At 43.8% G+C, this 24,095-nt stretch overlaps 1 protein-coding gene across 2 annotated transcripts in view; it reads right to left on the reverse strand.

The window, feature by feature from the left end:
* Window positions 1-24,095, reverse strand: part of LOC140194909 (A disintegrin and metalloproteinase with thrombospondin motifs 12-like) — a 688,485-nt gene that overhangs the window by 565,168 nt on the left and 99,222 nt on the right. For both annotated transcript variants that reach the window (XM_072252276.1, XM_072252277.1), the window contains exon 3: window positions 13,211-13,385. In XM_072252276.1, coding sequence (XP_072108377.1) covers window positions 13,211-13,385 — 175 coding nt within the window. The remainder of the gene's footprint in view (window positions 1-13,210; window positions 13,386-24,095) is intronic.

The following is a 24,095-nucleotide window of genomic DNA, read 5'->3' on the forward strand; positions in this document are numbered from 1 at the left end:
AGAATGAATTAAGGGGCAGGCATTATTTTTCTAGTCACCCACTAGTTAAAAAGGTCTCAGACTGTTACCTTTTAAGTCATAGAGATATGGTGAAATTTACAAGACTTAGGTTGTGGCAGTGTGGGCTAAACTATTATTTAAAGATAATAGGAAAACATTCTACTGGATTATGTGACTGTGGTAGTCCAGAGACAGTTCAGCATGTTTTGCTGAGCTGTAATCGATACAAAATTGAAAGAAGCATGTTGTTCAAGAGGCTGTCCGGCTTAAATATATTTTGGTTTTCTATTAAATCTTTGTTTGGCCATTGAGAGAATCAACATCTGACTGAAGAGTCTATCATTCAGTTTATACGTGAGACTAGGTTGTATTCGAGAATTTGAGTTCCTTGAAGTTCTATAATTAATTATACATCCTGCAGAGGGCTGTAGTACGCCTAGATGCGTCTAAACAGCCGGAAATAGAAGAAGAAGGAGGTCCAATTGCTGGTGAGTCAGTATCCTGGCAAAAACTACACCATGAAGACAAATTTACGCTCAAAACAACTCTGCAAAAAAGTTATTGAAAAGCATAAGTCAGGAGATGGATACAAGAAAATTTCCAAGTCACTGAATATCTGTTGGGAGTACAGTTATGACAATCATCAAGAAATGTAAAGAATATGGCACAGCTGTAAATCTGCCCACAGCAGGCCATCCTCAAAAACTGAGTGGCTGTGCAAGAAGGGAACTAGTGAGAGAGGCCACCAAGAGACCTATGACAACTCTGGAGGAGTTGCAAGCTTCAGTGGCTGAGAGGGGAGAGACTGCGCATACAACAACTGTTGCCCGGGTGTTTCACCAGTCGCAGCTTTATGGGAAAGTGGCAAAGAGAAAGCCACTGTTGAAAAAACCTACATGAAATCTCAGCCAGAGTTGGCAGAAGGCATACGGGAGACTCTGAGATCAGCTGAAAGAAGGCTCTATAGTCTGATGAAACCAAAAGTGAGCTTTTTGGCCATCGGACTAAAGGCAAGGTTTGGTGTAAGCCAACATCACACATCATCAAAAACACACCATGAAGCATGGCGGTGGCTGCATCAGGCTGTGGGGATGCTTCACTGCAGCAGGCCCTGGAAGGCTTGTGAAGGTAGAATATAAAATAAATGAATGCAGCAAAATGCAGGGAAATCCCGGAGGAAAACCTGATGCAGTCTGCAAGACAAAAGCGACTTGGGAGAAGATTTGTTTTCCAGCAAAACAATGACCCCAAGCAAAGCCAAAGCTACATAGGAATAGGTTAAAAACAATGGTTAATGTCCTGGAGTGGCCAAGTCAGAGTCCAGACCTCAATCCAATTGAGAATTTGTGACTACACTTGAAAAGGGCTGTTCACTCACAATCTCCATGCAATCTGTGTTACGTACCCCGTAACTGGGTTGCCAAACCAGCAGAAATGGATCACTCAGTTGGAGTCTGGATTACTAGAACTAAGAAAGTTTTATTAAAGAAACAAGCAACACAGTACTCTAATCAAAAGAATAATAAATGCAACAGTTCAGCAATGATAAACACACATGTACACAGAATTAAGATAACAGGATCAATCAAGCTCTATCATTGTCTAGGGGTAAATGACCAGTTTCAAAGTGACGCAAAGTTCAGTTCAATTTAGTTCAGTTCAGTTCGCAGACAGTGGGGGGAAGGAGAGAGAGAGAGCAAAACGAATGAATATTCAAACGGCTTCCACACACAGACCTTCGCAGTCAGCTTTCGTGCGAGCCCTTTGTGATGTCATCTGAGGTCACCGACCGTGACCTCTCCGTTTCCAGATACGATCGTTTCTCTGCGGTGAACCCGGCACCCAGGCAAGGGTGGACACACACCAGGTTCCCGCCGATCGTGCCTTTCCACCCTGTGCGTCTATGGCTTGTCCCACGACCAGCCGTCCAAAAACTTCCGACTTGTGGGAGATGCACCACTTCCAGGGTCTCGTTACCTCAGGGTGTCGTGTGGGTCTTGCCTTAGCGAACCTGTCCCTTTTTATCCCCCTGCTGGGGTATCGCCTGTCCATCACTTCAAACAGTTCAGGGTTCAAAGGGGGAGCCGATCTTGACAGCTCTCCTTCCGTTAGATTCTCCCGTCCCTTCATTAAATCTCCAAATGCTGCTCCATTGTTTTCCTTATCTCTCTCTCTCCTGAGGACAAGTGGCAGACCAACTGCTGATCCCACTGGTGCCAGCCCAGGCCAGCTAACATCTTAATTTATGTGTATTCTCGTCACACTTCCCCCCTTTAAGGATTTTTACCGGGGTAAAAATTACAAACATGAATACGTTATTTGATACACACAAATACACATCTTTATCAGCTATGTGGCTAATACAGCGAATTTGAAGTTGTCAACACCTGGCAGACAGTCAGCCATCACATTTTCTGTTCCTTTTATATGTGTTATTAATAATCCCTTAGACCAGGCTCCAACTTAGCAAACTTCATAGTGGCCAAAAACACTGATGAATTGCGATCAATGTAACCTCTCATTGGGTTTCGTCCCGGACCACAATAACAAGGGTCGTCCCATTCCGACTTAGTTTTCTCTCGCAAGGGCTTAGTAGGAGGGGGAGGGGCAGTAACCGCAGAGTTTTTGGAAAACTTCCTACAGTACCCCACCATCTCCAAGAGCCTTCTAAGGGTCCTCTTGTCTGTCGGGGTTGGGATGTCAGAGATAGCCCACACTTTAGCTTGCATCGCTGCCAGCTGCCCCTGTGTCACCACAATTCCCAGGTAAGTGACCTTCATGTGGCCGAACTCATTTTTTTCAAGGTTCACTATCAAGCTGGCTTCAGACAGTCGTATTACATCGCCAATACACACCTCTGTGTTCGTCAGCCTTTTCATCACTGAATTACTCATTCTATAGGACTGTTGCTCGCTAGGCTGGCCTAGTTAAACAAACATCACCCAACGTCCCAGTTCTTTGCATCGCCTCGGGACAATCAAACACACGTGTGTGAGTCATTTAATTACTTCTCCTAAAGAGTCGCTTTGTTCGGGGATTAAGGGAGAGACCTTATCAGCAGAGCTGGCCAAAACAATAGCCTTCTCCCATCTGGTCGATACCATACTCATCTTTTCAAAATGTTTTTTTCTCTTATCAGGGGGACCCTAGCTTCATTGATTTCCGCGCTAACACCGACTGGGTTTGTTAGAATATCAAAAGCCTGTGACCGTCTCAGTTCGCATCGGCCATAATCAATAACATCCTTCCTCCAGTGCAGCCGGTAAACCTCTTTCATGATTCCACCAACTGTTTCCTCCAGCACCTCAAAATGTCCACCGAGGGGTACCTTGTGGGCCAGGTTAAAAATCTCATCCCCATAACTCTTTTGCACCACCCCCCATTCCTCATCTGCGGGTACAGCACTTGGTCTCCCTTTCTTCCTTAGCACTTCCTCCTCCACACAATAGCCTACTAGTTCCCTTGTTAATTCTGTGTCAGCGAGAGCTGCCTCCGCCAAAACCATCAGCCCCTCGTCCCGCTCCTGCGCCTGCACAAATTCTTTCCTGGCTAATGCTAAGTCTGTCTCAGCTCCCTCACTACCTCTTGTTTCACTACACTCCTTCTTTTCACTTTCTACCCCCTTCTCGTACAAGGCTGGCAGAAACGTCTCAGCTAAATTTACTACCGTGATGAACCTGTGAGTCCATGGGCGGGGCCTCAATGCTGGCAGGCTGACCTGTCAATCTCACTGCTGGGAACACGATCCCCCCGACGAGGTCATTACTGAGCAAGACTTCCACGCCTTTCATCGGTAATTCGGACCTCACCCCGATCGTGACTAGTCCAGAGACCAGGTTGCTTTGTAAGTGTATCTGGTGCAAAGGGACTGCCTCTGTCCCTTCCCCAATACCTTTGACCTTGACCTCCCCAGTCTGGGTCTCTGAGCTAAACTCTAATACACTCTTCAGTATCAGTGACTGACACGCTCCCGTGTCTCTCCAGATCTGCACTGGAACTGGTTTTAACCCCCCTCCTTCACTGACACCAATCCGGCCGAGATAAACTTCTCGCGCCCTTCCTGAACTTTGGCAGACCTGTCTTCTCCTAGCGGTTCGATTACCAGCTCGATACAGCCAGTCAAAATCCCCGTTTTTCCTTTTCCCGTCTCCTTCTTTGGGGCAAAGCACCTGGACGCAAACTGTCCGACTTTCCCGCAATTATAACAGATGACCCCAGGAGACTCCCTACCAGACTGCTCCCGGTCTACCTTATCCTTCTCACTAGTCCCCGGCTTACTTTCTGACTTTTCTGGCGGACTCTCCCCGCTGTCCTGACTACCCTTCTGGTAGCCTTTACTCGGGGCAAACTTCATTTTATGTGTCAACGCATACTCATCCGCTAACTTAGCAGTTGTGGCTAACGTGGCTGCCTCTTTCTCATCTAGGTAGGGTCTCATACCCTCAGGGACACAACCTTTAAACTGCTCAATCAGGATCAGCTGTAGCAGTCTGTCATAATCCCCCTCTATCCACTTCGAGGCACACCAACGCTCACAATATGTCTGCATCTCACGGGCAAACTCTAAATACGTGCGGTCCCACTGCTTCCTCGCATTCCGGAACCTCTGCCGGTATGCCTCCGGGACCAACTCATAAATCCTGAGGATGGCCTCTTTCACCACCTCATACCTCTGGGCATCTTCTGCGGACAAAGCTGAGTAAGCTTGTTGGGCTTTCCCTTTCAGTACACTCTGAAGCAAAACAGCCCACTTATCCCTCGGCCAGTCCTGACTTGTAGCAACTTTTTCGAAATGGAGAAAGTACCGATCCACGTCGGTATCATCAAATGAGGGAACCAGCCTAACCTCCTGGGTCGCCTGGAACCCTCCACCTTGGTTCAGCACAGGCCCCTGCTCTGCCCTTATCTTTAACTTCTCCAGCTCGAATTCCCTTTCCCTCTGTTTCTCCTCTCGCTCCAACTGTCTCTCTCTCTCTCTCCTGCCTTTCTAACTGTTTCTCTTTCTCCCGCCTTTCTAACTCTCTCTCTTGCCTTTCTAACTCTCTTTCCTGCCTTTCTAACTCTCTCTCCTTCTCTTCTCGCTCCAACTGCCTGTCCCTCTCTTTCTCTTCTCGCTCCAACTGCCGTACCCAGAACTCGTGCTCGGGTCCCAGTTTTTCAAGCTGCACCTGTACCGCGTCTCCAGCAGGTTTTTCAATAGACACCACCTCCAGCTCCCCTTGGGGAAACACACCTTTAGATACATAGTTCTCTACGATAGCTCTGTGTATCTCCTCTCTCCTCACTGTCGACTTCCCCTTTGCAAGATTCAACCGTTTGGCCACAGCTACCAATTCTGTTTTCCTGGCATCCTCTAATGCCTCCAAGGTCGGTGCCTTTATAAATTCCTCAGCCTCCATTTCTGCTGTTTGTCCATCCCAAATTTAGCGTTCAAAATCGCAGACGAGAACCCCACTTATGTTACGTACCCCGTAACTGGGTTGCCAAACCAGCAGAAATGGATCACTCAGTTGGAGTCTGGATTACTAGAGCTAAGAAAGTTTTATTAAAGAAACAAGCAACACAGTACTCTAATCAAAAGGATAACGAATGCAACAGTTCAGCAATGATAAACACACATGTACACAGAATTAAGATAACAGGATCAATCAAGCTCTATCATTGTCTAGGGGTAAATGACCAGTTTCAAAGTGACGCAAAGTTCAGTTCAATTTAGTTCAGTTCAGATTGCAGACAGTGGGGGGAAGGAGAGAGAGAGCAAAACGAATGAATATTCAAACGGCTTCCACACACAGACCTTCGCAGTCAGCTTTCATGCGAGCCCTTTGTGATGTCATCTGAGGTCACCGACCGTGACCTCTCCGTTTCCAGATACGATTGTTTCTCTGCGGTGAACCCGGCACCCAGGCAAGGGTGGACACACACCAGGTTCCCGCCAATCATGCCTTTCCACCCCGTGCGTCTATGGCTTGTCCCGCGACCAGCCATCCAAAAGCTTCCCACCGACTTGTGGGAGACGCACCACTTCCAGGGTCTCGTTACCTCGGGATTGTGTCTTGCCTTAGCGAACCTGTCCCTTTTTATCCCCCTGCTGGGGTATCGCCTGTCCATCACTTCAAACAGTTCAGGGTTCAAAGAGGGAGCCGATCTTGACAGCTCTCCTTCCGTTAGACTCTCCCGTCCCTTCATTAACATCTCCAAATGCTGCTCCATTGTTTTCCTTATCTCTCTCTCTCCTGAGGACAAGTGGCAGACCAACTGCTGATCCCACTGGTGCCAGCACAGGACAGCTACATCTTAATTTATGTGTATTCTCATCACAGTAACTACACTTGAAAAGAGCTGTTCACTCACAATCTCCATGCAATCTGACAGAGCTTGAGCAGTTTTGTAAAGAATGGGGAAAAATTGCAGTGTCCAGTTGTACAAAGCTGATAAAGAGCTATCCACACAGACTCAAAGCTGTAATTGCCTCCAATGGTGCATCTACTGAATACAGACTTGAAGGGGGTGAATACTTATGCTATCAATTATTTTGTGTTTTATATTAGTAATTAACTTAGATCACTTTGTAGAGATCTGTTTTCACATTGATGTGAAAGAGTTATTTTCTGTTGATCAGTGTCAAACAAAAAACAAATTAAATCCACTGTGATTCAATGTTGTCGGACAGTAAAATATGAAAACTTCTAAGAGGTCTGCACAGTTTTTATCAGCACTGTACGAGCTTTGATAATGAATGTACTTTGAACTTTGAAATTTAACAATGGAAAATCTCGTAAATGCTTTTTCATTCTTTTGTTTTAAATTCACTGCAACTGGTGTTTGAAAATTTTACCAACTTTCACCAATTTGCCTCTACTGCTGCTGGGATCAATAATACCCCACAGGAATAATCAGTCCCATGCTGTATACCTACTGGAGCTGAATGAATCACCTCCATCAACAGTTCAAATGCTCTTAAGACATGCTAAAACAAAGCTGTTATATATTCTGCCAAGAAGCTGATAAAAAAGATAGAATATCAATTGATATGAAGAGCAAAATGTAATCATCACCACCCCATGTATTTAGAGATGACGTGACTAAACTCCTTGCCTGTGCTGCTGCTGTGCTAAAAGGCAACTACACACACTGCAGTTACCGGAATATATGGTTGATATTATTTCTGGATTACGAAATGTGCTAAAGAAACCTCAGAGGCCATAACTAAAACAGCAGGCCTTAAAGAGAGGATAAAATCACTTTCTTGAGTAACTTGAAGGGCCAATAAAGATAAAGATTGGCTTTATTTGCACATGTGCATTGAACTGTTGAATCATTCAGTGAAATGCATCCTTTGGCATCAACGGCCAACACGGTCTAAGGATGTGCTGGGGGCGACCCGCATGCTTCTGCTACTGATATAGCATGCCCCCACCTTACCAACAATAACCCGTTTATCGTTGGAATGTGGGAGGAAACTGGAGCGCCAGGAGGAAACGCATGTGGTCATGGAGAAAATGTACAAACTCCTTACCATAATACGGTATGAAACAGGAGTAGAATGAGGCCATTTGGCCCATCGAGTCTGCTCTGTCAGTTCGTCATGGCCGATCCAGTTTCCCTCACAGCCCTAATCTCCTGTCGTCTCCTCACATGCCTTTCATGCCCTGATCAATCAAAAGCTTAACAATCTCTGTCTTAAATATACCCAATGACTTGGCCTCCAGAGCCACCTGTGGCAACAAATTCACAGATTCCACAGGCTTACAGGTGGCACTGGGAATTGAAACCCGATCACATTCAGTGTGCTGTAAAGTGTTATGCTAACTGCTGCACTACTACTGTGTCGCTCTTTACACTACCTTGCTGCCCTTACACTAGAGTGTTGCTATGGATACCCAGCTGCTCTCAGGGTGCCATTAAACATGGAAGGGTATCACTTGGGCCAGGTGGACCACATTGGCTTTCTTTGAAGTGAACCCATTCACTTCCCACTCCTACCCTCAATTCTGCCACTTTATTTCCCTCAAGAGCCCATATAATTTCCTTCTGAAGTCGATATTCATGTCCACTTCCGTCGTGACGGCAGGAAACACATTCCAGGTCACCGTCACTCACTCGGCAGAAATGCCCAGACTTTGAATTTGTGTTCCCTAGTCTGAGGATACTCAGCTGAGAGGAACAAATTTTCTTTGCTTTCTGTATCAAAACCTGTCAAAATGTTATGTGATCTCTTTAAATCTTTCCGCCACCTCCTTTGCTGGAAGGAGAATACTCCTTGCTTCTCCACAAACTGTAGCCAAGTTCCCTCAGACTGTAGCCAAGCTGTTTCAAATGATAACCTTCCATATTGTAATGACTCCCCGAAAGCAGTCTGGGTACCCATAGCAACAGACACAAAACATTTGGGGAAGTCAGCAGGAAAAGCTGCATCTATAGAGAAGAATAAACAGTGGCTATTTCAGGTCAAGACCCTTTAACAGGACTGAAAAGTACAGAGGCAGAAGCCAGAATAAGAAGCTGGGTGGAGGGGTGGTTGTACAAGTTGGCAGGTGTTAGGCGAGACCAGGTGAGGGCAAAGGTGGGTGGAATAAACAGTTGACGTTTTAGGCCGAGATCCATCATCAGACCTGAAATGGTAACTGTTTATTCCTCCTTCTACTACCCATTGCGCTTTCCCCTATTCCTTCTTCACCTTTCCTGCCTATCCCCCTCCCTGCTTCCCCTCCCCCACCCCTTCATCTTTCCCCTTACTGGTTTTTCACCTGGCACCTACCAGCCTTCTCCTTCCCACCCTCCCCCCACCTTCTTTATAGGGCCTCTGCCCCTTCCCTCTTCAGTCCTGACGAAGGGTTCTGGCCCAAAATGTTGACTGATCGTTTCCACAGATGCTGCCCGACCTGCTGAGTTCCTCCAGCGTGTTGTGAGTGTTGCTTTGACCCCAGCATCTGCAGAGCATTTTGTGTTAACTGTTTATCCCTCACTATAGAGGTTGCCTAACCTACTGAGGGCCTTCAGCAATATGTGTATGTGTTGCTCAAGATTTCAAAGTGCATTTATTGTCAAAGATTTCCAGCATCTACATAATCCGTGATTATCCACAGACCCTTGACTCTCTCATGAATAGAATTTTGTCCTCCATTTAGGGCCTGCTGTTTCAGTGATGGAAGCTACTGACACAATGAAAGAAGCCATGAACGCCACCAGAAATGGAGGACCATCATTGCCACCCTAAATGCCAGCAGCGTACAGGGCAAAAGAGAGAATGCTAATGAAGAAATGTGACAGCCTAGTGGTATGGCACCCAGACAACAATGTCAGCAAAACAGGTGATCACTCTCCTGCTTACAGCAACAGTGCTGAGGTTGAAAGGGAGTGAAAGTTTCAAGTCCTTAGGAGTCAACATCACCAATAGTCCATCCTGATCACGGCCAAGATGCCAGGCCCATGAAAGCTCAGCAATGCTTCTCCTTCCACAGGGGGCTAAAAAAATTCAGCATGTCCCTGTCAGCTCTCATTAATATCCACAGGTGCACCAAAGAAAGTATCACAACTTGGTATGGCAACAGCTCTGCCCATGGCTGTAAAAAACCGCAGAGAGGTGTGGACACAGATCAGATCATCACGAAAACCAGCCTTTCCTCTATGGATACTGTCTAGGCTTCTTATTGTCTTGGTAAAGCAGCCAGCATAAAGACCCCACCCACCCCAGATATTCTCTCTTCTCCGTCCTCCCCTCAAGCATAAGTTACAGACGTCTGAAAACACCTACCACCAAGCTTAAGACAGCCTCTGTCAACTGTCTAAGGCTACTAAATAATGGACCTGTTGGATGATAAGAAGGACTTGTGGTCTCGTCATGGCCTTGACCTTATCCTCTGCCTGCACCGCACTTTATCTGAAAAACTTTATTCTGCATTTTGTTATCACTTTTCAGTTGTACTCTTCCAAGAGGACACAACCTTGTCACTGGGTTTGGAGGCATGCGTGCTTCAATGACCTGGACAGCTATGCTGGCTGGAGTCACGCCTTTATGTTTTAGCTCTTGGTCGGGTCACCCATGCCAAACAGATCAAAGGGTGGAGGACAGACTAAGAGTGGTCCACCGATCCTTCAGGTTCAGGGATTCAGATCAGGGCTAACAACCCTGACTGTTAAAACAAACTTGCTATAGAAACAAGGATGAAGAACCCTTCTACATCTGAGTGCGATGGTATTCCTGAGTCTCCACCCGGGACTTGCGTGGTTGACAGTGGTGAAAACCGAGAAGAAGCTACTGATATGATGAAGGAAGCTCTGAACACCACCAGAGATGGAAGACCTCCATTGCTGCCCTAAATGCCAGTGACATAACAGGCAGTAAGTCTTCCCTTTGTACTACCTCCAGGTACTGATATGATGCAATAATCTATGGATGGCAGGCCATGACGTTTTACACTGCGTCCTGATACATGTGACAATAATACAACAGAGGGATAGACAGGAGAAGGTGGAGCAGCCATTGAGGTAATGTAATTGCAGCAGAGAAACATACATATTCATGATGAAAACCGATTGAGGAAGAATTCAAACTTGAATCTAGTCATGGAAGAAAGCCAAAGAGATAAGAAGTGAAAAGATAGGGGGATACCAAGGCTATACCAAACATGAGCTTTTCACTGCATCTCAGTGATAATAATAATTTATCAATTTACCAATTTCTAAACCCTTGTTTGTTCCAAAGCAAAGTATATTCAGGTTATCGTTAATCTGTATAAAATTAGACCAAAGGGATTTGTTGCAGAGGTCAAGTCACTGGGTATATTTAAGGCAAAGGTTGATAGGTTCTTGATTGGGTCAGTTCATGAAGGCAGGAGATTGGGGCTGAGAGTAAAATTGGATCAGCTTTGATGAAATGGCAAAACAGACTCAATGGACCATATGGCCTAATTTTGACCCTATATCTTATGGTCTTAAGACATAGGAGCAGATTTAGGCCATCCCACCCATCAAGCTCTGTTATTCCATCACGGCTGATTCGTTATCCCTCTCAACCCCATTCTCATGTCTTCATAAAATTAGCTTTCAAAAAATTTAGATTTTTTAAAAATCAAGGGCCATGATCATTTCCAATTCTTCATCCACATGTGATTTATTACCTCAGAAGAAGGAAAGCCACCACTAATTGCTCAGCAATTAATACTGGCCAGCTGACATGGACACTGGTAATTTTGCCGAACAATTCTAGTCTCCGCATAAGCTACTCATTTAACCAGAGAATAGAATCAGGCTCACCAACATGTAGAAATTACTGGAAACACCTCAGCAGGTCAGGCAGCATCCGCAGAAAGAGAAATGGTTAACTCCTCCGATCTGAACCACGCTCCCTGATCTGCTGAGTTTTTCTAGCATTTTCTGTTTATAGAGTCATAGAAAGTGACAGCACAGAAGTGGGATCTTCAGCTTATCTAGTCCGTGCCGAACCATTTAAATGCCTAGACCCATCGACCTGCATCCAGACCATAGCCATCCACATGCCTATCCAAATTTCTCTTAAACGTTGAAATTGATCTTGCATGTCCCACTGGCACTGGCAGCTCGTTCCACACTCTCACAACCCTCTGAGTGAAGAACTTTCCCCTCACGTTCTCCTTTATATTTCAGAATATCTGAAATATCCGACGTTTCCTTGATTTTCCTAGAGAAAATGCAACTTTAATTTTGAATGTGTTATTTATGTAAAACATGGTGCTGCTTGATTTGGAAGCTTTTTAAGGCGAGGTCTTCTCTAGCAACTCATGCTTATATACTTAAATCTCGTATATTCCTTGCCACTTTCTAAGCCCAACATGGAAGGATTTATGAAGACTAATCTCGGTGATCAGTTTCATTAACCTTATTACATAATCTTCTCTGATTTTTTTTTGTTTGATGTGCAGCAAAAAGTAGAGAAAAAAAGTTAGGCTGTAAATATAAGACTTTGCTGGAACATAGTACGTTGAGCAGAGAGTTGGACAACTAGAGCAATGTTTGAAATTTCTGTTAATTACCTCAAAATCTGCTTCTTCTCTTTGCTACCCCTGGAGGGAAAGTACAGGGATTCAGGGATTCTGATTATGAATAAGTTTACTGGGCCTGATCTGACTATGTATGCAGAATGGGTGCCTACAAGCAGACAGGAGCCTCAAGCTAATGTAAGGAAGAATAACCCAACCCAGTCTGCTGCAATATATCCCAAGACAGGACTGTTATTTTTTAATCTGCTTAATCTCTTTGAAGAACAAGTACAGTTCAATTTGTACAAAATCTGTTACGTAAATATAAAATACAATTAAATAATATCCCATCAGCACTAATACTAAGCACAGACACAGGTGTGCAATCAAATTAACCTGTTTTAATATACATTTGTGCTTGACTTCATCCAATAATGAAAGCAAATACGATGATAGATAAAAACAATAATCTAAGAAGTATCCATTCTGCACAACTTTCTCCCACTGGGCTGCTCAAATTTCATAGGCTCTCTAGAGAGTTTCTAATCAGTCAGGGTTATTCTTTAGAGGCAATAAAGAGAGGCTAGAATCTTCCCACAGGAAATGCAAGAGACTGCAGATGCTGGAAACCTGGAGTAACACACAAAGGTCTCGAGGAACTCAGGGGCCAGGCAGCATCCATGGAGGGAAATGTACACACATCCATGAAGGGAGTTGACTTTTTGAGCCAAGATCCTTCATCAGGGCTGGAACAGGGAAGATAGCCAATATTAAAAGGTGGGAATAAAGGGTGGAACAAGAGCTGGTGGGTGTGGGTGGATGCAGGTGAGGGGGTTGATAGGCAGGCAAGGGAGCGAAGAGAGTGGGAATGATGTCGGAAGCTGGAAGGTGATAGGCAGAAGTGACAAAGGGCTGAATAAGATGAAATCTGATAGGACATTGGATCATAAAATAAAAGGAAGGAGGTAGGGAGGGGAATCAGTGAGAAGAATGTAAGAATGGTGGGTAGATGGAGAGGAGGAGGAGGGGAGAAAGATAGGGTGATGGGGACCAGTCAAGTCCATGTAATTCCATCAAAATAACTTTTGAACCTCAGCTGTACACATCATCTCCTTCATAAAGCAGCTCCTTTCTCTTACCACTCACAAATACGGACAAGCAGCACTTTCTACTCTGGTAATAATCTTGTATTTTCCTTTCTCTAATTATTCCTCACCTCATGAGATTGTGTAGATCAACTGTAGGCTTACCTCGTATTCCACAGGCCCCTGTGCTCCCAGAAGGGAGTCCATGGTGCTTTCTCTGAGAGTGTGGAGAAACTTGTCTCTTGTAAATAACATGTGGCTGCTGTTTCTCGCTGCTTTGTGGGTGGCTGTGTATTGGTTCAATAAAATAGTCTTCACTGTGTAGACGGAAGAAACCATGCTGCAGAAAAAAAAACAGAATTAAAGTTCAGTTCAAATATTACAGCATTGCTTTAACTTAACAAAAAAAAACTTCCTTTCAGCAAGTGGAAGAGTTTAATGATAAAGGCAACTGCCAGTGAAATGAAAAAGTCTGTGTGCATTTACCCTATCTATAACCCTTCTGGATAAATAGAAAACAACGAGGGTAATAGGTGGGGTAAATACAAGTAGGCTTTTTCCATTGAGGTTGGGTGAGACTACAACTGGAGGTCATAGGTTATGGGTGAAAGGTAAAATATTTAAAGAGAAGCTGAGGAGGAACTTCTGCACTCAGAAGGTAGTGGGAATGTGGAATGAGGTGCCAGCAGAAGTGGTGGATGCAGGTCGAATTTCAACACTTTAAGAAATGGATGGGAGGGATATGGAGTGCTATGGCCCAGCTTCAAGTCGATGGGACTAGGCAGATTAACATTTCAGCATGGACTAGACGGGCCAGAGGGTCTGTTTCTGTGCTGCAGGGCCTTATGACGATGAGTCTAGTGTGGCATACAGGAAGCATAGACCCTGTGAAAAGTCATATGGATCAGCAAGTCAGTGCCAAAATGTACACATTTAAACAGCAGTGATTCTTCCTGAGGTTTACCACAGTTATCTGATCAATATGTGTACATAATTGATTTGACAGTTTGAAAAAATGTCTCTGATGTCTGATGTAAGTTTCAAAAGCAGATAAAAAAAAGCATCAGGCTCAGGTTTCAGCTCAGTTCTGATGCCCTGTGGCTAGGTTGGCAGCAAACATGTCAGGATTCAATCCATCTTTTCCTTTCCTGTGTAGCCCCCTGGTAAGCCTCAGGCTCGCTCAGCTCGCTTCCGTCTCGGGGGAGCAGCCTTCAGCCCCGCCAAACTGGGAAATCAAGTTGTTGTAGATGCTGTGTGATGTACCCCACCACGCCAATTAACAAACAGTACACCATATGCGATTTACCGAATACAATTTATAGATCTTACTGGAACTATGTAATTAATAGAGATACAATACAAAAGGAAAAGTAAAAGGCAGCAAACTTATCAGAGTTCAACCATTTTGTGCACAACCGTTGGAGCTCAATTAACGGGGTCTTCTTTCCACCATATGATCTCCTCCGACTTCCTTGACCCGCCGCCTGGGACCAACCACGGTGGTCGACCAGACGCTCCACACGAGTCTGTCCTCATCTCCTCTCCTCGCCAAAGACCCTGGGCCTCGGACTCCCGCTCGGGGTCCGGTCCGTCGCCCAGCTTACAGCATCGCGTCTCCTCTCTCTGTCCCCATCATGCCTTCTGCCCCAAAGCCCGCGAAAAACAATAGCTTACAGACACACAAGAAAGAATAACATCTATCCCAATTGGTTAGCAAATGAATACAATTCTCATTATCAGTAATTATAACCCAAAACAAGCTGCTAGAGAGAGAGAACCACTGTCTCAGCAGTTAACATCACAGAGAAGCCATTTTATTTTAACATAACAAAGAAGTCATTTTATTCACCTTAGCAGTGACATAAAAGAAGAAACCCCTTACAGCTGTATTTCACGAGAAAAAAAATCACGAGCAATTTCATTAGAACATTGAAACTGAGCCAGTCAAATCTACAAAGATCTGCTATAAAAGATTTCAACTTAATGTATTCTCCCAGCACACCTCGATCTTTTTTCATGTTGTTGATGTTTAGAAGGTAACAAATTTAATAGAAAGGTACAACATATGATTAGGAAGACAAATGCCGATCGGTGGGTCCCGGGATCAAATATTAGATTAGATTAGATTCAACTTTATTGTCATTGTGCCAAGTACAGATACAAAGCCAATGAAATGCCGTTAGCGTCTAACCAGAAATGCAAAGAATAGTGTTATTTACAAAATAACTGTGAATAAAAAGTAAGTGCTACAGCACACAAATATAGAAGTACTGAGACAGTACAATATGGGTGCAATATTGCTTAGCGCTGTGATGTGAGGTTCAGCAGGGTCACAGCCTCAGAAAGAAGCTCTTCCTGTGCCTGCTGGTGCGGGAGCGGAGGCTCCCGTAGCGCCTACCAGGTGGGAGGAGAGTAAAAAGTCAATGGTTAGGGTGAGATGCATCCTTGATAATGCTTTTCGCCCTGCCCAGGCAGCATTTATGGTCGATGTTCTCAATGCTGGGCAGTTTTCACCACACGCTAGAGTGCTTTGCAGTCCGATACGGAACAATTGCCATACCACACTGAGATGCAGTTGGTGAGTATGCTCTCAATGGTACAGCGGTAAAAGTCCGTCAACATCCTGGGACAGAGGTGAGCTTTCTTGATACTCTGCAGGAAATAAAGGCGCTGTTACGCCTTTTTGATCAGGATGGAAGAGTTCAGGGACCAGGTATATCCATGTGAATACCTGAATATCCATGTGAACAGGAGGCACGGAAGTCGATGAGTCGGCAAGTCTGGAGTTTGAGGCCTGGAGGTTGACACTGAAAATCAAAGCCTGTAGGTCGATCAGAGGGCCAGAGGTTGAAGCCTGGAGGCTGAAGACTGAAGACTTCTCCTGGGATTGGAGGACTGTGTGCTGTTTGTGTGTGTAAAAGGGCTAGTTTTGCTGCTCACAACAGGAATTCTGCAGATGCTGGAAATTCAAGCAACACACATCAAAGTTGCTGGTGAACGCAGCAGGCCAGGCAGCATCTCTAGGAAGAGGTACAATCGATGTTTCAGGCCGAGACCCTTTGTCCTGACACGTCAACTGTACCTCTTCCTAGAGATGCTGCCTGGCCTGCTGCGTTCACCAGCAACTTTGATGTGTGTAGTTTTGCTGCTGTTGTTTTGATTATCATTCTGTTCTAAGCACCCAGGAAGAACATACAAACTCTTTACAGACTGCAGTGGCAATTGAACTCAGGTCACTGGCACTGTATGTGTTATGCTAACCATTACACTACCTGCCACTCCCAGCCAGGCATTCACTCCCAAGAGGACAGTGTGGGTTCAATAGCTGAGCACATGCAGTACAAAATTAATGGATCTGAAGATATTAAGGAAATTAATCCAAATAGGGTTCGTGCAGGCAATGGTGCTGAAATAAAAAAGTGGGATAGAAAAGATACTAACTTTCACTTTGATAAATGGAATATAGATTTCAATATTTTAGAATTTATTGTGGTATAATACATAAGATAGCTTGTTGCTTTCGCATAATGTGGACCACAATGTGCAGTTCTGTTCAATCACATCGAGGAAGGCACAATTTAAATGACAAGCACCATGAAAAAGACTGGTGGTGTTTCAGACCAGTCCTCCAATGAAGGCCACGGGATACTTTCGTGATCAGGATTAATAGCTAGTAGGAGGGACAAAGTATAGTTTGTTACAGGTGTGACTTCTCTCTCCCTCGCTAGTGAGCGAGAGCCTGTCTGAGATTCCGAAGTGTTGGGATGGGCTGCAGTTTCTTGATGGACTCTAGATCATGGTCTCTTTGGGGGCTTTGCTATTACTTGCACGGGAGGGGACGAGTTCGGTGCTTTTGCTAGAGCAATTGGGGGGGGGGAGGGTTGATACTTTTGTTTCTGCTTGTGCATGAGAGGGGGAAGGGAGTACTTTGGGGTTCCCATGCTTCTGTCATTTATTCTTTTGGGTTCTTTTCTGTCTGTGAAGAGTAAGAATATTGAGTTGTATATTGTATACATTGTCCAATATTAATTTCAACCACTGAACCATGGAACTGCATGAAATATATCCCAACAATGCTTCTTTACTGAAATGAGAGATTTATTCATTCTTTCTTTAAACAATAAATGCATTGCATATCATTCAGATCATGGGACAGGAGGTCCGGGAAGAAAGATGGGGGGGGGGGACCCAAAGGATGGGCAAGGGGTATATTCAGAGGGACAGAGGGAGAAAAAGGAGAGTGAGAGAAAGAATGTGTGTATAAAAATAAGTAACAGATGGGGTACGAGGGGGAGGTGGGGCATTAGCGGAAGTTAGAGAAGTCGATGTTCATGCCATCAGGTTGGAGGCTACCCAGACGGAATATAAGGTGTTGTTCCTCCAACCTGAGTGTGGCTTCATCTTTACAGTAGAGGAGGCCGTGGATAGACATGTCAGAATGGGAATGGGATGTGGAATTAAAATGTGTGGCCACTGGGAGATCCTGCTTTCTCTGGTGGACAGAGCGTAGGTGTTCAGCAAAGCGGTCTCCCAGTCTGCGTCAAAATAATGCTGGTGTGTGTATTGACAAACAACTATAACATTATTAAATACATCCAGAAAATAGGTTTCACAATATTCTTCATTCCTAATAATACCAAACACCAATTTCAATGTTTAATTTCAATTACAGAAGGAATACTGCATACAATATCAGGGCAACTTCATACCCTTCAGAAAATATCATAAGATCGTTATCATCCACCTTCTTCAGATCTGATGTATAACCATGGTTAACCATCTAAAGAATGGCATTGCTTAACAACGCATCACTGACTTACTAGTGCTCTACCGAGACTTTATCTCACGTTCTGCGGTTCCTCTCTTATCTGAAGTCATCTATCACAGATCAGATAAGCATCTACACCTGATAATCAGAGCACTGCACTGCCATCTTTCTGACAGAAAGAAATTGAAGTGATGCAGTAGATTATTAACACACCATCAAATTGCTGTTTACAATGGCTAACTTAAAAAGAAAAAAAATACGACAGCCAACTTATGCAAAATGTGATAGAGTCAAATGGCATCTCCACAAAGCTTTGAGCCATCAAGATAATGCATTGCTAAGAGAATTCAATGCCTACAAGGTACCTGTAGATTAGCTTTAGTTGTCACATTTACATCAAAATATACAGTCCTGTGTAAAAATCTTAGGCACATATCTATAACTAGGGTGCATATTACTTTTGCACAGTACTGTATTTGTTAATGTGGACTGTAGAGTGAGTTTGTAAATCTCGTGTGAGCAAAGGATGTTGGGAATGGTGAGGGTGGAGTGCTGCGGGAGGGGTGTGGGACAGGTGGCAGAGAAAGAGTGCCAGGGGCAGTAGGTGAAGACACACCCAGCCCTGAGACACCAGGCAATATAATTCCAAATAATTGGTTTATTACAAAATGACTCTCTGTTGATTCCCACTCTCTCCCCTCTCCTTTACCCCTTTTCCCAAACATGATTCCCCTCCCCCTGCCCCCTTCCCACTCTCAGTCCACAATAGAGACCCATATCAGAATCAGGTCACTCAATCACTTGTGTCATGAAATTTGTTTTTTTTGTTGCGGCTGCAGTACAGCGCAATACATAAAATTACTACAATACTGTGCAAAAGTCTTAGGCACCCCAGCTATATATATGTGCCTAAGACTTTGCAAAGTACGATACAGTACACATCATTTGTGTCAACAACCAACACAGTCCAAGGGTTATCCTGGGGGCAGCCCCCAAATGTTTCCAGGCTTCTGGCACCAACATAGCATGCCCACAATTTAATAAGCATACATCGTTAGATGGAACGTAGGAGAATGAGGGGCGATTTTACAAAAATGTCTAAACTTACAAGATACAGTAACATTCTATTCCTCTGGACAGGGAAATCCAAAACTAGGGAGCACAGATTTAGGAGAAGGGAAAGAGACCTGAGGGGCAACTCTTTCACACAGAGGGTGGTGAGTGTATCAAATGAGCTGCCCGAAGAGGCAGTTGAGGCAGTTACAATACTATAATTTAATAAGCACTTTGTAAATGGGCGGGTAGAGCTTAGGGGATATGGGCCGAGCACAAGAAACTGGCACTGTCAGGGTGGGCACTATTGGGGTGAGCACTGTCGAGGTGAGCACTGTCAGGGTGGGCCCTGTGGTCAGCGTCGACTCATTGAGTTGAAGAGACTGTATCAATGTTATATTGCTCTATGATTGTATAACTGTCCTGTACACTATGGCATTCGCCACAGCCAAGCACTTGGCCCATAAGGATGTCTAATTTACTATTTCTCTTTTTCGTGTTTCTTATTAAATGTCACTCTTTTCAATTTATTGTTTATTTAAACTAATACAATTTTTTAATCCCTTCTAATCTACATCTGTTAACTTGGCCACGTTTACATTCCCAAATGCAGACTTGAAAATGATACATTTCATTTCTTGATAATATAAATCGATATTGGGCAGAAAGGCAGTGTAGTGGCTCGAGTAATGTTTTACAATGCCAGCGGTTGCGATTCAATTCCCGCCACTGAATGCATAACTTTGTATGTTCTCCCAATGAACATCTCTGGGTACTCCGCTTTCCTCCCATGTTCCAAAGACATTCAGGTTAGTCAGGGTTAGTGAGCTGTTCGGACAATTGAAATATTGACCCAGGTAGACTGGGGGCTCCTCTCTCCGCGACGCTCAAGCTGTGAGGCTGCCCCGGCTGCTGTCCCTTGTGTCTGGGAACTTCGTAGCAATTTGCCCTGCTAATATAATGAACTGGAAACCGAGGCTTTGGGCCTGCTCTTGGGATTTGGATCTAAGGTCTAAATTTGGTTCAGAATGCTGTTGCTCGCTTCTATTGTTTGCATGATTTGAGTTTTTCCTCTCTCTCTGTGTATTGGGGGTGTTTCGTTATTTTTTAAAATTGCATTCTTTTGCATTTCTTGCTTTGCGGCTGCCTCTAAGCAAACAAATCTCAACATTATATAATTTATACATTCCTTGAAAATAAGTGTACTTTGAATCTATGAACTCAGTCCCCTGGCCTATGTTTATACTTCAACTATGCCCTGTTTTGTTGACCAGACAACAATGATCACATTTCATAAGAGAATTGTTGGTTGGATGGAAGTGGTTTAGGAGATTTAAGAACATGATAAACTAAATTAAGAAAAAAGTACTTCCATTTAAAAGATAACACAAAGACAAGCACAGGAAACCTTACAAGAAAACCTTGATAGAGTTTTTGAGAAGCGTATAAGGTGTTGACTTTCAAGAGTCGAGGGACTGAGCTCAAAAAACATGATATATTATTATAGATCTACAAGGCCTTGGTTATTCTACACTTGAAGTATTGTATTCAGTTCTGGTCCCTTGGGAGTTTAAGACAGCATGCAGAGATTTAGCAGGATGTGGCCTGGATAACAGAGAATGTCTTATTTCAATAAATTGAGCAAGATTGGGCTTTCTCTTTGGAGTGAAGGAGGATGAGAAGTGACTTGATAGAAGTGTATAAGATGCATAAATCATGTGGATAGCCAAAGACTTTTTCCATGGTAGGATTACAAGGGGGCAGAATTTTAAAGTGATTGGAGGGAAATAAAGAGGGGGGTGATGTTTTATTTTTACACAGTGAGTGGTGGGCACATGGAATGCCCTGCCAGGGGCAGTGGTAGAGGCATATACATTATGGGGCATTTAAGAAATTCTTAGACAGGCACATGGATAAAAAAAATGGAGGGCTATGTGGGCAGGAAGGATTAGAGTAGAATAGACTAAAAGTGGGCACAACATGGTGGGCCTGAACTGTGCTGCAGTGATTTATGTTCTATTTATTTATTTGGAGATACAGCACATTAACAAGCCCTTCCAGGCCAATGAGCCCACGCCACCCAGTTATACCCATGTGACCAATTTACCGACTAACCTATCCATCCTTGGAAGGTGAGAGGAAACCCACACAGTCACAGACAGAATATACAGACTCCTTACAGACAGCAGCCTTTCTTAAGCTTCCATATCCTTCCTCTACTAAGAGGGCCAGAACGGAATACAATACTCCAAGTGTGGTCTAACCAAACTTTTACAGATCTGTAACATTGGCTCATGTTTTTTTCAGCTCAATCCCTCGACCAATGAGGCCAACACAACACATGTCTTCTTAAAAACTCTATCAAAGTTTTCTTGGAAGATTTTCTACCCTTGCCTTTGTTCTATCGTTTAAATAAAAGTATTTTTTCTTAATTTAACTTATCGTGCAAAATGTCCTAAACTACTTCCATCCAACCAACAATTCTACTATGAAATGTGATTATTGTCATTTGGTCAACTGCCCACAATTAAACCCAGGTTGCTGGTGTTGTAATCACATTATGCTAACTGCTACTCTACCATGCTGCCCCCACCCAACGTAGCAAAAAAGTTTGCAATGAAAAGTGAGAGTGGATGTGGAAGGCATGAGACTGCAGTTAGATCTTTATTCCCCATTACTGAACTCCCAATGCCAATTAAATGACAAGCTTCTTTCCTCATTCTCTAATTAAGCATCTTAATGACCCATGTGTAATCACTAGCTTTCTCACTGCACAGCAACCAGACGGCAGAGTCCACAGATTATAAGTGATGACAAAACTGCATAAAGGTGCCAATTATAGAATTTAATATCAAATGGATATTAGAAAACAAATCCTCTTACTATTGGAAGACAGCTCCTGGCCCTGTTGCAGACCTGATTTGTGGTAATATTTAGGATTTTGAATCCAATGGGAACCTCTTTCTAAACTATATATTCAGACTCCACACGAAAAATGCATTTCATTTTAATTCCCCAAGAACTCCGAGAAAATGGCTATCCTCCTCAGTTGAAGTACCTTTGCTGTCAACTACCCATTATTCTGGGTCCCCTCTTAGCACTACAAATGACTAACAGAAGGTAAAAGAGCTTTTTAATGAGTGCATATTTAATGGTGCACATGCTAAATTAAATTGGTGAATAAATAAATCAGTTTTAATTAAGGCAAGGTATTTTGTGATAAGTGGAACATCTCCTGATTTTTCAAAGCTTCATCATCTGCAAAAATAAGTTCTGGAATACCCACAATACAGACAATGATTTTCAACTGAATCAGTGGTAACATTACTATATGTTTGATGGGTGCTTTTAAACATTGATGTTAGAATGCTCTCCATAGTACATCTGTAGAAATCCTTTGGTGACACACCAAACCTCCTCAAACCCCTAATGACATATAGCTGCTGATGTACAGTCTCAATGGTTGAATCAGCGTATTGGTTTATCATGTGCCAGGGTACACTGAAAAACTTTATTGACAGTGCCATCCACACAGATCTTTTTTGTCGCATCTATTATGCATTGAGGTAGTACAAGAGACAGCAATAACAGAATGAAGAATAAAGTGTCACAGTTACAGAGAAAGTACATACAGTATATGTCACCATATACAACCTGAGCTTCATTTTCTTGCGGGCATACTCAATAAATCTATAGGATAATAAATAAATCAGAATCAATGAAAGCCCTCACCAACTTGAGCATTCACCAAGTGTACAAAGGACAACAAACTAGCAAATACTAAAAGAAAGAAATAATAATAATCTCTGGCTATCCATCCCATAGGATGATGATGGTTCCTTTCGGTCAGTTAGTGGGGTGGTACCCCACTCCTCAGAAAGGAACAGCGTGTGCATGAATGGATTTTAGGTGAGTAGGGGATTGCACAGGTCCAGACCCACCCTCTCAACATCCCCTCCCAGATCCAGCGGCATGGTGGGGTTCAAGACGGCTGGGGGACGTTCTATTGCAGTGAATGGCCAGACCAAGCTTCAATTCAAGGGATGCCCTTTCCGCGCTTCACGGCACGTGTTTGCTAGATGGCCGTTGACCCTACGAGAGGGTTCATCCGCCCTTTGACAGGTCTTGTTTTTCATCCTGCAGGGTGTTTAGCCACCCTCCTCACCAGGCAAGCCTGGTGAGGGAGCTGGTTTAGTCACCGACCACCCGACCATGCGACAGGTAGTACTGGGTTACATGGTAGCAGTAGTACTCAGAGGAGTGACCTGACATCCAATAATATAAATAATCCAATGATAATAAATAAATAAACAATAAACATTGAGACCATGAGATAAAGAGACCTTGAAAGTGAGTGCAAGCAGACAATAAGGTAATTTGTCAACATTTAAAAAAGGCAACAAAAAAGGAAGAAGAGATTAAGTAGAGAGTAGATGTTGGTTACGATTGTGGACTTCAGGAATAGGAAGTAACCACCAGTGGTCATTGGTGGTCAGCAGTAGAAAGCACGAACACGTTTAAGTTCCTGGGCATCAATTTCTCAAAGCATGTACCACTGGCCCATCACACTGATGCAATCTTGAAGAAGGCATACTAGCAGTTCTACTTCATTTGGAGATTGAGGAGATTTGGTATGTCACCAACAACTGGCAAATTTCTATGGATGCAATATGGAGAACATTCTGACTGGTTACACAGAAAAAGGCTGTATAGGATTGTTGACTCAGCCAGCTTCATCACATGCACAACACTGTGACCATCGAGGATATCTTCAAACAGTGGTACTATTCCTCTTTCACACTATTTATTTATTTATCTATTTATTTATTGTAACTTGGAGCAATTTTTATGTCTTGCACTGTAGTCAGGTACACAAGACAACAAATTTCACAAATGTTTGTCGGTGATTAAAAAAACCTGCTACTGAATTACTACTGACACAAATCTTCAGCGCATTTCTTCAGCAGGATAAGCACTCCTACACTCCCAGGTTTAATACTATAAGAAGTACTTAGCTGCTTGCCACAAAAGAACAAAATTATCTATGACACCTCTTAGGAAGGGTGGAGGAGAGGAGGGGGAGGGAATGTCTCAGACCATGAGAGGCCTGCGTCAGGCATTTTCATGCCTTACAAGGCACAGATTGGAAGTCTGTGTGGGGCGCCACTCCTCGCACAGACACTAGAGCAATGTGTGGTTAAGTGCCTTGCTCAAGGACACAAACACGCT

Source organism: Mobula birostris, chromosome 3 (assembly GCF_030028105.1).
Source record: "Mobula birostris isolate sMobBir1 chromosome 3, sMobBir1.hap1, whole genome shotgun sequence".
In the NCBI taxonomy this organism is placed as follows: domain Eukaryota; kingdom Metazoa; phylum Chordata; class Chondrichthyes; order Myliobatiformes; family Myliobatidae; genus Mobula; species Mobula birostris.